Source organism: Platalea leucorodia (assembly GCF_965183815.1).
Source record: "Platalea leucorodia genome assembly, chromosome: 33".
Lineage (NCBI taxonomy): Eukaryota > Metazoa > Chordata > Aves > Pelecaniformes > Threskiornithidae > Platalea > Platalea leucorodia.
Window position 1 is genome coordinate 133,660 of NC_138855.1, and position 13,073 is coordinate 146,732.

At 67.0% G+C, this 13,073-nt stretch overlaps 1 protein-coding gene across 1 annotated transcript; it reads left to right on the forward strand.

Moving 5' to 3' along the window:
* Positions 1 to 815: 815 nt before the first annotated feature.
* On the forward strand, positions 816 to 12,805 carry PRICKLE3 (prickle planar cell polarity protein 3; the record flags this gene model as incomplete). Its single annotated transcript, XM_082334333.1, has 9 exons — positions 816 to 886; positions 2,400 to 2,485; positions 2,589 to 2,772; positions 4,243 to 4,356; positions 5,218 to 5,355; positions 5,444 to 5,647; positions 7,880 to 8,066; positions 9,214 to 9,414; positions 12,735 to 12,805. Coding segments are annotated over exons 1-9 (1,227 nt in total), but the record flags the coding sequence as incomplete, so codon positions are not given.
* Between the last annotated feature and the right edge of the window lie 268 nt (positions 12,806 to 13,073).

Sequence of the window (13,073 nt, forward strand, 5' to 3'; positions counted from 1 at the left end):
CCTATAGGGGACCCAGGCATCTGGACCCTATAGATCCCACCCCTCTGACGCATTTGGGGTTCCCAGCCCCCCAAAATTGCCCCACAGGGGACCCAGGGGTCCGGGACCCTATAGACGCCCCCCCCCCAACCCATTTGGGGGTCCCCAGACCCCCAAAACCCCCCCATAGGGGACCCAGGCATCCAGGACCCATAGATCCTATACACCCCCAACCCATTTGGGGTTCCCAGCCCCCCAAAATCCCCCCTATAGGGGACCCAGGCATCTGGACCCTATAGATCCCAACCCCCCCGACCCATTTGGGGGTCCCCAGCCCCCCCAAACGCCCCCCCCCCCAGCCCCACAGACCTGTTGACCTGCACTGAGGACGAACAACCAGCACTGGGGCTCCCCCAAACTGGGCCTCCCCCCCTAAACCTTGATAAGGCCCTGGGGGCGGGGCAGGTGGGGCGGGGCACCACACCCAGAGGCTCCGCCCACCGCAGCCTCCCCGGGGGGGGGGCACTCAGTTTTGGGGTGTCCCACCCCCCCTAATCCTCAGAGCCCCCCCCAATCCCCAGAGTTCCCCCCCCAAAATCCAGAGACCCCCCCAAACACCAGAGGCCCCCCCCTGGCCCTTTAAGGAGAGGCGGAGCTTAGCGGATGGGCGCGGCCAACGGGGCTGTGGGCGGGGCGGACGCTTGAGTGACAGCCTTGGAGGCGGGGTTAGCCGAGGGGGCGGTGACTCGGAGGGGGTGTGGGCGGGGAGCCGGGGGCGTGGCTTTGCGGAGGGGGGGCGTGGCGGACGTAAGGGGGCGTGGCCAGAAGGGGGCGTGGCCCGGCGGCGGGCGGTAGCGGCGGGGCCATGTTCGCCCGCGGATCCCGGCGTCGACGATCGGCGCGATCCGTGAGGGGCCCGGGGGGGGGTTGAGGCGGGGGGGGTGGGGGTCGGGGGGGTCCTGAGGGGCTGGGGGGGGTCTTGGGGCGGGGGGAGGGGAGCTGAGGGGGCGGGAGGCCGGGGGGGGGGGGCTATGGGGCAGGAGGGGCCCTGAGGTGGCCCTGAGGTGGCCCTGAGGGGGCTGTGGGGCAGGAGGGGGCTGTGAGGGGGCTATAGGGCAGGCGGCGGCTGTGGTGGGGGCTATGGGGCAGGAGGGGGCTAGAGGGGGGCTATAGGGGGCTATAGGGGCAGGTGGGGGCTATGGGGGGAGGATATGGGGCAGGAGGGGCTCTGACGGGGGGCTATGGGGCAGGTGGGGGCTATGGGGGGGGCTGAGGGGCAGGAGGGGGCTATAGGGGGGTATAGTGGGCTATAGGGGCAGGTGGGGGCTATGGGGAGTCTGAGGGGCAGGAGGGGGCTATAGGGGCAGGTGGGGGCTATGGGGGGGGCTGAGGGGCTATAGAGGGGGCTATAGGGGGCTATAGGGGCAGGTGGGGGCTATGGGGGGGGCTGAGGGGCAGGAGGGGGCTATAGGGGGGTATAGTGAGCTATAGGGGCAGGTGGGGACTATGGGGGGTCTGAGGGGCAGGAGGGGGCTATAGGGGGGCTATAGGGGCAGGTGGGGGCTATGGGGGGGTCTGAGGGGCTATAGGGGGGGCTATAGGGGGCTATAGGGGCAGGTGGGGGCTATGGGGGGGTCTGAGGGGCAGAAGGGGGCTATAGGGGGCTATAGGGGCAGGTGGGGGCTATGGGGGGGCTATAAGGGGCTATAGGGGCAGGTGGGGGCTATGGGGGGGTCTGAGGGGCAGGAGGGGGCTATAGGGGCATGTGGGGGCTATGTGGGTCTATAGGGGAGCTATAGGGGGCTATAGGGGCAGGTAGGGGCTATGGGGGGAGGATATGGGGCAGGAGGGGCTCTGAGGGGGGTCTGTTGGCCAGGAGGGGGCTATAGGGGGGCTATAAGGGGCTATAGGGGCAGGTGGGGGCTATGGGGCAGGAGGGGGCCATGGGGGGGTATAGGGGCAGGTGGGGGCTACGGGGGGGGCCTATGGGGCAGGAAGGGGCTGTAAGGGAGCCGTGGGGGGGCTATAGGGGGCTATGGGGGTGCCTATGGGGCAGAAGGCAACCATGGGGGGGTGGGAAATCTGTGGGGCAGGCGGGATCTCCCTCGCATCCCCCCCTCCCCGCCATGGGGGCAGCTCCCACAATCCCTTGCTCTCACCTCCCACAATCCCTGGCGGCAGGCGGCGCTCCCCCCCCCCCCCCCCCCCCCCCCCCCCCCACCCTGGGGGCACCCCGACCCGTTCTCCCCCATTTTCCCCCCAAAACCCCCATAAAGGCGGGGGTCCGAAATCACCACACCCCATTTGGGGTCCCCCAACTTTTAGGGGGCTCCTCCCTGCTCCCCAGGGCACCCAAAAAACCCCCATTATGGGATTTTTGGGGTGCCCCCCTCTTTATATATGTGTGTCCCCCCCAACAGCCCCCCGAAACGGAGGACCCCGACCGGGGGCAGCCATGTCAGGCCTGCGGGGATCAATGTCCCGGCTTCCTCGTCCACGGATGGAGGTGAGGGGGGGGGGAAAGGGGAAAAAAAAGGGGGGGCTGGTTGGATTTTGGGGTGTCCCCCCCCTTCATTTTGGTGTTTTTTTTGTTTCCCTCCCCCTTCCAGGAAGATTTGCCAACACTGCAAGTGCCCGCGGGGGGAGCACGCGGCCGGGGGGGTCCCCCTGGATTTGGAGCGTTTGATGGGGCGCCTGGTTTCCGATTTTCACCCGCACCCCGTTTCCGACGACGATTCGGGGTGCGCTCCCGAGGAATACGCCTGGGCCCCCCCCGGGCTCAAGCCTGAGCAGGTAACGCCCCCCCCGGGACCCCCCCAAAAACCCCATAACTCCTGGGGACCCCCCCATTTATAGCCCTGAGCCCCCCAGAGGCCCCCCCAAACCCCACAGCTTGTGGGGACCCCCCCATTTATAGCCCTGAGCCCCCCGGGGGCCCCCCCCAAACCCCACAGCTTGTGGGGACCCTCCCATTTATAGCCCTGAGCCCCCCCCAAACCCCACAGCTTGTGGGGACCCCCCCCATTTATAGCCCTGAGCCCCCCCCAAACCCCACAGCTTGTGGGGACCCCCCCATTTATAGCCCTGAGCCCCCCCCAAACCCCACAGCTTGTGGGGACCCCCCCCATTTATAGCCCTGAGCCCCCCCCAAACCCCACAGCTTGTGGGGACCCCCCCCATTTATAGCCCTGAGCCCCCCGGGGGCCCCCCCCAAACCCCACAGCTTGTGGGGACCCTCCCATTTATAGCCCTGAGCCCCCCCCAAACCCCACAGCTTGTGGGGACCCCCCCATTTATAGCCCTGAGCCCCCCCCAAACCCCACAGCTTGTGGGGACCCCCCCATTTATAGCCCTGAGCCCCCCCCAAACCCCACAGCTTGTGGGGACCCCCCCCATTTATAGCCCTGAGCCCCCCGGGGGCCCCCCCCAAACCCCACAGCTTGTGGGGACCCCCCCCATTTATAGCCCTGAGCCCCCCCCAAACCCCACAGCTTGTGGGGACCCCCCCATTTATAGCCCTGAGCCCCCCGGGGGCCCCCCCCAAACCCCACAGCTTGTGGGGACCCCCCCCATTTATAGCCCTGAGCCCCCCCAAACCCCACAGCTTGTGGGGACCCCCCCATTTATAGCCCTGAGCCCCCTGGGGGCCCCCCCCAAACCCCACAGCTTGTGGGGACCCCCCCATTTATAGCCCTGAGCCCCCCAGGGCCCCCCCCCAAACTGGGGACCCCCCCATTTATAGCCCTGCCCCCCCCCGATTTGTCCCTCCCCTCCCAGGACCCCCCCAAAATACCCCACTTATGGCCCCCCCCCAGCCCCCAGGTCTGCCCCCCCGGCCCCGCCCCTGCCCACAAAGACACGCCCCCTCCCCATGTGGCTCCGCCCCCTCCCTATGTGGCCCCGCCCCCTGCCTCTTTATGGCCTTGTCACTCAGGCAAATTCCCCGCCCACTGCACACCGCCCACCTCTCCAAGCCCCGCCCACCACCCAAGCCTTCCCTATGGCTCACCTTGCCCTTCCAAGCCCCGCCCATGCCCTTCCAAGCCCCGCCCATGCCCTTCCAAGCCCCGCCCATGCCCTTCCAAGCCCCGCCCATGCCCTTCCAAGCCCCGCCCACCCCAACCCCTTCCCCATTCATCTCCTTGCCCCCAGCCAAGCTTTGCCCCCCTGCCCCTGCCCCACCCCAGGCCCTGCCCCTCCAGGCCCCACCCCATTAGGCCCCGCCCCCCCAGGAGCCCCACCCACACAAGCCCCGCCCCCCAGGTGTCGCAGTTCTTCAGCTGCCTGCCGGAGGAGAAGGTGCCGTACCTCAACAGCCCCGGGGAGCGGTACCGGGTGCGGCAGCTCCTGCACCAGCTCCCGCCCCACGACAGCGAGGTGGGGGGCTCGGGGGGGGCATCAGGGGATTTGGGGGGGCTGGGGGGGGCGTCAGGGGGTGTTGGGGGGCTGGGGGGGTTCAGGGGGTTTGGGGGTTTAGGGGGGCTGGGGAGGTTTGGGGGGCTGTCAGGGGGTTTGGGGGGCTTCAGGGGGTTTGGGGGTCGTGGGTTCAGGGGGTTTGGGGGGCTGGGGGGCTTCAGGGGGTGTCGGGGGGTTCAGGGGGTTTGGGGGTCTTGGGCTTGGGGGGCTTCAGGGGGTTTGGGGGGCTTGGGGGGCTGTCAGGGGGCTGGGGGGCTTCAGGGGGTTCAGGGGGTTTGGGGGTCATGGGTTCAGGGGGTCTGGGGGGCTTCAGGGGGTGTCAGGGGGCTGGGGGGGTTCAGGGGGTTTGGGGGTCGTGGGTTCAGGGGGTTTGGGGGGGCTTGGGGGGGTTTGGGGGTCTTGGGGTCCTCAGGGGGTTTGGGGATTTAGGGGGGCTGGGGGGGTTTGGGGGGCATCGGGGGTTTGGGGGTTCAGGGGGCTGTGGGAACTCAGGGGGTTCAGAGGCCTTGGGGGGGTTTGGGGGGCTTGGGGAAGTTTGGGGGTTCAGGGGGCTTGGGGGGGCTCAGGGGGGTCTCCCAGGTCCATTGGGGTGCTGGGGGGGCTTGGGGGGGGGGGCTCCTGGGGCTGTTGGGGTGCTGGGGGGCTCGGGGGCTGTCTCGGGGCGGGGGGCGGCATCACGGAGCCATTTTGGGGCCATTCTGAGCCATTTGGGGCCGAGATCTCGGGGCCACCCTGGGCTACCAGAGGGGCCAATTTTGGGGTGTTTTTGGGGCGCCGCACCCCCTTCCCGACCCCCCCACCCCACCCCGTTCCCTCCCCCAGCCTCAATACTGCAACGCCCTGGATGAATCGGAACGCCGGGAATTAAAACTTTTCGCCCAACAACGCAAACGTGAAAATTTGGGGAGGGGAAACGCTCGCCCCTTCCCCCTCACCATCACCGGGGCCATCTGCCAGCAGGTACCGGGGTGGGGGGACCCCAAAAATATTGGGGGGGGGCCCAGGGGTTCCTTAAAACGCTGATTTATTTTTTTTATCCCCTCACCAGTGCGGTCGGCAAATCGCCGGCGGCGAGATGGCGGTGTTTGCCGGACGCGCCGGGCACGGGGCTTGTTGGCATCCCCAGTGTTTCCAGTGTTCCCAGTGCGGGGAGTTACTGGTCGACCTGATTTATTTTTATCAAGACGGGAGGATTTATTGCGGGAGGCATCACGCCGAGACGCGACGGCCCCGGTGCCAGGCGTGCGATGAGGTATGGGGCGCCTATGGGGTGGGGAAGGCTCCTATAGGGGACCAAAAGGCTCCTATGGGGTGGGAAAGGCTCCTATAGGGGTCCAAAAGGCTCCTATAGGGGTCCAAAAGGCTCCTATGGGGTGGGAAAGGCTCCTATAGGGGACCAAAAGGCTCCTATAGGGGACCAAAAGGCTCCTATGGGGTGGGAAAGGCTCCTATAGGGGACCAAAAGGCTCCTATAGGGGTCCAAAAGGCTCCTGTGGGGTGGGAAAGGCTCCTATGGGGTGGGAAAGGCTCCTATAGGGGACCAAAAGGCTCCTATGGGGTGGGAAAGGCTCCTATAGGGGACCAAAAGGCTCCTATAGGGGTCCAAAAGGCTCCTATGGGGTGGGAAAGGCTCCTATAGGGGATCAAAAGGCTCCTATGGGGTGGGAAAGGCTCCTATAGGGGACCAAAAGGCTCCTATGGGGTGGGAAAGGCTCCTATAGAGGAATAAAAGGCTCCTATGGGGTGGGAAAGGCTCTTATAGGGGACCAAAAGGCTCTTATAGGTGACCAAAAGGCTCCTATGGGGTAGAAAAAGCTCCTATGGGGTGGGAAAGGCTCCTATAGGAGACCAAAAGGCTCCTATGGGGTGGGAAAGGCTCCTATAGGGGACCAAAAGGCTCCTATGGGGTGGGAAAGGCTCCTATAGGGGACCAAAAGGCTCCTATAGGGAGTAAAAGGCTCCTGTGGGGTGGGAAATGGGCCTATAGGGTGGGAAATGGTCCTATGGGGTGCAAAAGGCTCTTATAGGGTGTGAAATGATTCTACAGGGAGCAAAAGGCTCCTATAGGGGGCAAAAGGTTCCTATGGGGTGGGAAATGGTCCTATAGGAAAGGCTCCTATAGGGCGGGAAATGGCTGTACAGGAGAGTAGAAAGCTCCTATAGGATGGGGAATGCTCATATAGGGTGTGAAATGCAGTTATAGGGTGTTGAAACACTCCTATAGGGTTCAGAAGCCTTATATAGGGTGTCAAAAGGGTCTTATAGCATGCAGAAGGGTCCTATGGGATGTCAAAATGAGCCTATAGTGTGTCAAAATGCTTCTATAGGGTGAAGAAGGCTCCTGTAGGGTGTCAAAACACCCTCATAGGATACTGAAATGCTGCTATAGGGTGCAGAAGGCTCCTATATAGGGTACAAAATGCTCCTGTAGGGCGTCGAAATGCTCTTACAGAGTATCAAAATGTTGCTATAGGCTGTAAAAGGCTCTTATAGGGTGCAGAAAGCTCCTATAGGGCGTCAAAACACACTTATAGGGTGTCGGAACGCTCCTGTAGGTTGCAGAAGGCTCCTATGGGGCGTCGAAATGATCTTATAGGGCGTTAGAACGCTCCTATAGGCTGCAGAGTGCTCCTATATAGGGTGTCAAAACACTCCTATAGGCTGCGGAAGGCTGCTATAGGCTGCAGAAGGCTCCTATAGGCTGCAGAAGGCTCTTATAGAGTGCAGAAGGCTCCTATAGGGTGTCAAAACACACTTATAGGGTGTCGGAACGCTCCTATAGGTTGCAGAGGGCTCCTATGGGGCATCAAAATGATCTTATAGGGCATTAGAACGCTCCTATAGGCTGCAGAGTGGTCCTATATAGGGTGTCAAAACACTTCTATAGGGTGCAGAAGGCTCCTATAGGGCGTCAAAATTATCTTATAGAAGTGTTCTAATGCCCTATAGGCTGCAGAGTGCTCCTATATAGGGTGTCAAAACACTCCTGTAGGGTGCGGAAGGCTGCTATAGGGTGCAGAAGGCTCCTATAGGGCGTCAAAATTATCTTACAGAAGTGTTCTAATGCCCTATAGGCTGCAGAGTGCTCCTATATGGGGTGTCAAAACACTCCTATAGGGTGCGGAAGGCTGCTATAGGGTGCGGAAGGCTCCTATAGGGCGTCAAAATTATCTTATAGGAGCATTCTAACGCCCTATAGGCTGCAGAGTGCTCCTATATGGGGTGTCAAAACACTCCTATAGGGTGCGGAAGGCTGCTATAGGGTGCGGAAGGCTGCTATAGGGTGCGGAAGGCTGCTGTAGGCTGTCGCAATGCTCCTATAACGTGCGGAAGGCTCGTATGGGATGTCGAAACGAGCCTATAGGGTATCAAAATGCACTTAGAGGGTGTCGAAACGCTGCTATGGGGTGCAGAAAGCTCCCATAGGCTACGACCCCTATAGAGAACCCCCCCCTATACGTGTCCCCCCCCCCCCCCCCCGTAGATCATCTTCGCGGCGCGGTGCACGGAGGCGGAGGGGCGGCACTGGCACCTGCGGCACTTCTGCTGCTTCGAGTGCGAGGGGCCGCTGGGGGGGCGGCGCTACCTCCTGCGCCACGGCCGCCCCTATTGCCCCCCCTGCTACCAGGCCCGCCACGCCCACTACTGCGACGCCTGCGGGGACCCCATCGGTGAGTTGGGGGGGCCCTGAGGGCTCCCCAGGGGGGGCTTTGGGGGGTCCCGGGGGGCTTTAGGGGCTCCCCAGGGGGCTTCGGGGGATCCCGGGAGGCTCCCCAGGGGGCTTTGGGGGGTCCCAGGGAGCTTTGGGGGGTCCTGGGGGGCTCCCCAGGGGGATTCAGGGGGTCCCAGGGGGATTCGGGGGTCTCCAGGGGGTCACCAGGGGCTCCCCAGGGGGCTTTGGGGGCTCCCCAGGAGGCTTTGGGGGCTCCCGGGAGGCTCCCCAGGGGGCTTTGGGGGCTCCCCAGGGGGCTTCGGGGGGTCCCAGGGAGCTTTGGGGGGTCCTGGGGGGCTCCCCAGGGGGCTTTGGGGGCTCCCCAGGGGGATTCAGGGGGTCCCAGGGGGATTCGGGGGTCTCCAGGGGGTCACCAGGGGCTCCCCAGGGGGCTTTGGGGGGTCCCCAGGGGGCTTTAGGGGCTCCCCAGGGGGCTTCGGGGGGTCCCAGGGAGGCTCCCCAGGGGGCTTTGGGGGCTCCCCAGGGGGCTTTGGGGGGTCCCAGGGAGCTTTGGGGGGTCCTGGGGGGCTCCCCAGGGGGCTTTGGGGGCTCCCCAGGGGGATTCCAGGGGGTCCCAGGGGGATTCGGGGGGTCTCCAGGGGGTCACCAGGGGCTCCCCAGGGGGCTTTGGGGGGTCCCCAGGGGGCTTTAGGGGCTCCCCAGGGGGCTTCGGGGGGTCCCGGGAGGCTCCCCAGGGGGCTTTGGGGGCTCCCCAGGGGGCTTTGGGGGGGTCCCAGGGAGCTTTGGGGGGTCCTGGGGGGCTCCCCAGGGGGCTTTGGGGGCTCCCCAGGGGGATCCAGGGGGTCCCAAGGGGATTCAGGGGCTCCCCAGGGGGCTTTGGGGGGGTCCCAGGGGCTCCCCAGGGGGTTTGGGGGCTCCCCAGGGGGCTTCAGGGGGGTCCCAGGGGTCTCCAGGGGATCCCAGGGGGCTTTGGGGGATCCAGGGAGTCCCAGGGGGCTTCAGGGGGATCCAGGGGGTCCCAAGGGGATTCAGGGGCTCCCCAGGGTTTTTGGGGGTTCCCCGGGGGTTTCGGGGGGTCCCGGGGGGGGGTATTGGGGGCCGGCGGGGGGTGGGAGCGCCCGCCCACCCGCGCCCCGGGCCGGCAGGGCTGGAGCAGGGCCAGATGGCCTACGAGGGCCAGCACTGGCACGCGCTGCCCGGCTGCTTCTGCTGCGCCGCCTGCGGGCGCCCGCTGCTGGGGCTGCCCTTCCTGCCGCGGGGGGGGCAGCTCTTCTGCTCCCGCCCCTGCGCCCGCGCCCCCCGCGCCCCCCCGGCCCGCCGCTCCTGGGGGGGGGCCCCCCCGGCCGGTAAGAATGGGGGGGGGGGGGGCACTGGGAGGGAGCTGGGAGGGGGTTTGGGGGGCTGGGGGGGGGCACTGGGAGGGAGCTGGGAGGGGGGTTTGGTGGCTGGGGGGGGCACTGGGAGGGAGCTGGGAGGGGGTTGGGGGCTGGGGGGGGGCACTGGGAGGGAGCTGGGGGGGCACTGGGAGGGAGCTGGGAGGGGGTTTGGGGCTGGGGGGGGCACTGGGAGGGAGCTGGGAGGGGGGTTTGGGGGCTGGAGGGGGCACTGGGAGGGAGCTGGGGGGCACTGGAGGGTCCTTGAGGGGCACTGGAGGGAGCTGGGAGGGGGTTTGGGACTGGGGGGGCACTGGGAGGGAGCTGGGGGGCACTGGAGGGTCTTGAGGGGCACTGGGAGGGTCTTGGGGGGCACTGGGAGGGAGCTGGGAGGGGGATTTGGGGGCTGGGGGGGCACTGGGAGGGAGCTGGGAGGGGGGTTGGGGGCTGGGGGGGCACTGGGAGGGAGCTGGGAGGGGGATTTGGGGGCTGGGGGGGCACTGGGAGGGAGCTGGGAGGGGGTTTGGGGGCTGGGGGGGGCACTGGGAGGGAGCTGGGAGGGGGTTTGGGGGCTGGGGGGGGCACTGGGAGGGAGCTGGGAGGGGGTTTGGGGGCGGGGGGGGGCACTGGGAGGGAGCTGGGAGGGGGGTTTGGGGGCGGGGGGGGCACTGGGAGGCTCTTGGGGGGCACTGGGAGGGAGCTGGGAGGGGGTTTGGTGGCTGGGGGGGCACTGGGAGGCTCTTGGGGGGCACTGGGAGGGAGCTGGGAGGGGGTTTTGGGGGCTGGGGGGGGCACTGGGAGGGAGCTGGGAGGGGGTTTGGGGGCTGGAGGGGGCACTGGGAGGGAGCTGGGGGGCACTGGAGGGTCTTGAGGGCACTGGAGGGAGCTGGGAGGGGGTTTGGGGACTGGGGGGGCACTGGGAGGGAGCTGGGGGGCACTGGGAGGGTCTTGAGGGGCACTGGGAGGGTCTTGGGGGGCACTGGGAGGGAGCTGGAGGGGGATTTGGGGGCTGGGGGGGCACTGGGAGGGAGCTGGGAGGGGGTTTGGGGGCTGGGGGGGGCACTGGGAGGGAGCTGGGAGGGGGTTTGGGGGCCTGGGGGGGCACTGGGAGGGAGCTGGGAGGGGGATTTGGGGGCTGGGGGGGCACTGGGAGGGAGCTGGGAGGGGGGTTGGGGGCTGGGGGGGCACTGGGAGGGAGCTGGGAGGGGGATTTGGGGGCTGGGGGGGCACTGGGAGGGAGCTGGGAGGGGGATTTGGGGCTGGGGGGGGCACTGGGAGGGAGCTGGGAGGGGGTTTGGGGGCTGGGGGGGGCACTGGGAGGGGGTTGGGGGGCTGGGGGGGGCACTGGGAGGCTCTTGGGGGGCACTGGGAGGGAGCTGGGAGGGGGTTGGGGGGCTGGGGGGGCACTGGGAGGGAGCTGGGGGGCACTGGGAGGGAGCTGGGAGGCACTGGGGGGTGTTGGGGGGGGCTCTGGGGGCTGGGGGGGAGCAGTGGGAGGGAGCTGGGAGGGGGTTTGGGGGCAGGGGGGGCACTGGGAGGGAGCTGGGAGGCACTGGGAGCGTCTTGGGGGGCACTGGAGGGTGCTGGGAGGGTTTCTGGGGGCTGGGAGGGGCGCTGGAGGCACTGGGAAGGTCCTTGGGGGGCACTGGAAGGCACTGGGAGGGTCTCTGGGGGCTGTGGGGGTGCACTGGGAGGGTCTTGGGGGGCACTGGGGAGTGCTGGGGGGCACTGGGAGGTACTGGGAGGGTCTTGGGGGGCTGCAGTGGGCACTGGGAGGATCTTGGGGGGCACTGGGGTTATTGGGGAGGTACTGGGAGCCATGGAGGGCAGTGAGGGGGGGCACTGGGAGAGATGTGGGGGTACTGGGAGGTACTGGGAGCACTGAGGGGGGCACTGGGGGTATTGGGGGGGGTTACTGAGAGGTACTGAGAGCCAGGGGGGGGCACTGGGGGGTTACTGGGAGGTACTGGGAGCACTGGGGGGGCACTGGAGGGTTACTGGGAAGTAGTGGGAGCACTGGGGGCGCACTGGAGGGTTACTGGGAGGCACTGGGAGCACTGGGGGGCACTGGAGGTTACTGGTAGGTACTGGGAGCACTGGGGGGGCACTGGAGGGTTACTGGGAGGTACTGGGAGCACTGGAGGGTTACTGGGAGGCACTGGGAACACTGGGGGGGCACTGGAGGGTTACTGGGAGGTACTGGGAGCCATGGGGGGGGCACTGGAGGGTTACTGGGAAGTACTGGGAGCACTGGGGGCGCACTGGAGGGTTACTGGGAGGCACTGGGAGCCATGGGGGGTCACTGGAGGGTTACTGGGAGGCACTGGGAGCCCTGGGGGGGGGCACTGGAGGGTTACTGGGAGGTACTGGGGGGCACTGGAGGGTTACTGGGAGGTACTGGGAGCCATGGGGGGGGCACTGGAGGGTTACTGGGAAGTACTGGGAGCACTGGGGGCGCACTGGAGGGTTACTGGTAGGTACTGGGAGCACTGGGGGGGCACTGGAGGGTTACTGGGAGGCACTGGGAGCACTGGAGGGTTACTGGGAGGCACTGGGAGCACTAGGGGGGGCACTGGAGGGTTACTGGGAAGTACTGGGGGGGCACTGGAGGGTTACTGGCAGGCACTGGGAGCACTGGGGGGTCACTGGAGGGTTACTGGGAGGTACTGGGAGCCATGGGGGGGTCACTGGAAGGTTACTGGGAGGCACTGGGAGCCGTGGGGGGGCACTGGAGGTTTACTGGGAGGCACTGGGAGCCATGGGGGGGCACTGGAGGGTTACTGGGAGGTACTGGGAAGTACTGGGGGGCACTGGAGGGTTACTGGGAGCACTGGGGGGGGGGCACTGGGGGTATTGGGGGTTACTGGGAGATACTGGGAGCACTGGGGGGGCACTGGAGGTTACTGGTAGGTACTGGGAGCACTGGGGGGGTACTGGAGGGTTACTGGGAGGTACTGGGAGCACTGGAGGGTTACTGGGAGGTACTGGGAGCACTGCAGGGTTACTGGGAGGCACTGGGAGCACTAGGGGGGGCACTGGAGGGTTACTGGGAGGCACTGGGAGCCATGGGGGGGTCACTGGAAGGTTACTGGGAGGCACTGGGAGCCATGGGGGAGCACTGGAGGGTTACTGGAGGTACTGGGAGCCGTGGGGGGGCACTGAAGGGTTACTGGGAGGTACTGGGAAGTACTGGGGGGCACTGGAGGGTTACTGGGAGCACTGGGGGGGGGGCACTGGGGGCACTGGAGGGTTACTGGGAGGCACTGGGAGCACTCATCCCCCCTCCCTCGCAGGCGCCGAGCCCCGTTTTCCGCCGGGGGGGGGCCGCACCGTCACTCCATGCCCGAACTGGGGGCCGCCCCCCCCCGCCCCCCCTCCCCGCCTCCCCCGCCACCCCTCCCCCCCCCGCCCCGCCGCCCCTCCCCCCCGCCCCGCGTCACCTTCCGCGACCCCTCCCCCCCTCCCCCCCAACCCGGGGGGACCCAGGGGGAGCCCAGCCCCCCCCCGGCGGCGGCCGCCGAGGATTTGGGGGGGGGGCGGGGGGGGGAGGAGGAGGAGGAGGGGGAGGGGCCGCCCCCGCTGGCCTTCGTCGTCCTCCTCCTCCTCCTCCTCGGACGAGGACGGGCTCTTCC